Genomic DNA, 2,551 nt, shown 5'->3' on the forward strand with positions numbered 1-2,551 from the left:
CCTCACCTCTTTCTCATAATAGGCTCCTGAACATTTCCAGGCCCGTGAGGCCCTAAATCCTGCCCTGGCCGTGCATCCGTTATAGATACTCCACCGTCACAGCTACTGTATAAAATGATATACAGTACAAATTGGAAGTAAGAAAATATAATAATTTTATACACAAATTTGGTACATTTTGCTACAGTTATTAAGACGTTTCCTTCATTATGTAAAAACACTGCAGGAAAGTTACATCAGATGTTTGTGATGACGTACTGCCGACGGAAACGGTCTCCGTTCTCCTACGTCCTGGAGGACGTACTGCCGACGGAAACATTCCCCAGTCTCCTAACGAAACGCAAGGTTAAGTCCTGATCCTGATTTTGTTTAGAACTTTCCGTAACGTCTGTCTGATTTCCTTTGTCCTAAGAAAGTATATAATGGGGTTGGCTACATGGGGCACCACGGAGTACAGGAAGAGAAGCAAAGCGTTGACACTAGGTGTAATTATTACTAATAAAGGAATGTTCGTTACTATGTAGACAAAGATCCGGGGAATATAATATAACCCCACGACTAGCAGGTGGGTGGTGCAGGTGTAGAACGCTCTGCGCCAGCTGTCGGGTCGGGATGAGATCACGGCTATTATCAGGGCGTATGACAACAATATCACCACCAAGGGCACCAGCAGCACCACCATGGCGCACACAAAGGCCACTCTTCTCATATATGTTGTATCGGAACACGCTAAGGCTGAGATTGTTGCATGGGTACAGAATAAGGTATATATCTTGTTAACGCCACATCGGTCAATTTGTGAGGCCTGAGAAGCAATGGTCGCATTGGTAGAGGTTGCAGTAAAAACCCAGCAGATGCCGCAAGCAATGACAACGGTTTTATTGGTGATAATGGTGGCGTATCTCATGGGCTGGCATATAGACATATAACGATCTACCGCCATCACCATCAGAAGGTAGGAATCCACACTCCCTAAGTAATGGACGCAGAACATCTGGAAGACGCACACAGGGAAGGGCATGGAGGAGGCTCCGAACCAGTACTTGGCGATTAGTTTCGGTAGAGTCACCGTGTCGAATAAAAGGTCTGATGTAGCCAGATTTGCTATGATCAGGTACATGGGCTGGTGCAGGTGCGTAGTCAGGATGACCAGACAGATGACGCTCCCATTGGCAGTCAGTGACATCACATACACCAGGAACATCATGGCGGATATGAAGGCGTTGTAGTCTTCTGTAATCCCGGGAAATCCGACCAATACGATCTCTGGACTTCCAGTTTGATTAGACATCATCTTCTTCTGGTTTTAGTACATCGAGTGACACATGGGGACTAGCTGGTTATTTCATATCTCAGCAGTATCAGTGTCACCGACCTCATTACGATGATGGTAACAGTATGTTGATGTAACTTACACCACACACGGACAATCTGCTTCATCAGAACCTCAGAGCGGGAACGCGGTGTGAGATTCCCACAGTTTATATAGAGCGATGCCCCATAGGAATTGCCCCTAGGGGCAAACAGCTGGCATAAGGCAAAGCAGATCTCATGGGATTCATTAATTGCTAATTGCCAAGCAGGAAGTTTCTTTCTTACATTAATTCCTGTTATGTATAAGACAAGCCACGCTATATATGCAATTGTGATTTTATAGTCTACGGAATTGCCAATATCACCCAAATATGAAAAGTGGAACCCACCGAAGCCGTTGCCAACTCATTCGCAATTGTGTAGACATAAGTAGCTTGTATGCAAGTATGAGGAACATGGAGGATAAATCTAGCCCTTGCAGCTTATGGCGGATACGTGCCCCAAAAACGACTATGACGCCTGACGGGTTAATATCATTAACCCCTTGATATTGTCACTTCCTCTCAATCATTCCTCTCACGTGAACATCACCCATTGGGTACAAATATGAATTGGCCCCGGAGTCCGTACTGCATACCTCCCCACTGTCCTGATTTTCACAGGACAGTTTCAGTTTTTTGGGGATTGTCCCACCCATGAGCAGCAGAGTCCCGCGGTGGGGAGGAGTTGTGGGGAGAACACCTGTCACTCATTCTGCTCAGCAGAGGAGCAGTGACGATATGCTACAGAAACAGAAGGACAGGGGTAATGCCATCAGCCCACTGGGCACTGGGTATGCCTCCATAATGATGGAAAATGGGGGTGTGACATACAAGAATTCAACATGGCCAAAGAGATCGATATGTCAAAGGTCGACGGTGTCTAAGTTTGACAGGTACAAAAGTTTCACATGTTGGGAATAGTAACCTGCCTAGAGCATGGCAAGCAAAGCAACACCATGAGGACACAGACTTCCACTGATTGTTCCGTCAACCATTTCCATTTCAACTTTTTGACCCTGTCAACCTTTTCTGCTTTTTACCTTTCCCATGTTGTCCTTTTGACCATGTGAACCTTTTGTTTTAGTCGACCAGTTGCATACCGACCATATGGGTTGATCTGTTGACTGTCTATCCCAAACCTGTACATCTATTATACCACACTGCTCTGAACCACCTCAAGCTACTGTCTACAAATG

The 2,551-nt window shown here is 45.7% G+C and overlaps 1 protein-coding gene across 1 annotated transcript; it reads right to left on the reverse strand.

Annotated features, from left to right (window-relative positions):
* Positions 1 to 346: 346 nt before the first annotated feature.
* LOC146058618 (olfactory receptor 2AT4-like) lies at positions 347 to 1,291 on the reverse strand. The gene has a single exon (XM_083170891.1). It carries the CDS (start codon positions 1,289 to 1,291, stop codon positions 347 to 349), a length of 945 nt encoding a protein of 314 aa, XP_083027017.1.
* Between the last annotated feature and the right edge of the window lie 1,260 nt (positions 1,292 to 2,551).

This window comes from Crinia signifera, chromosome 2 (assembly GCF_055691185.1).
Source record: "Crinia signifera chromosome 2, ASM5569118v1, whole genome shotgun sequence".
NCBI classification, from domain to species: Eukaryota; Metazoa; Chordata; class Amphibia; order Anura; family Myobatrachidae; genus Crinia; species Crinia signifera.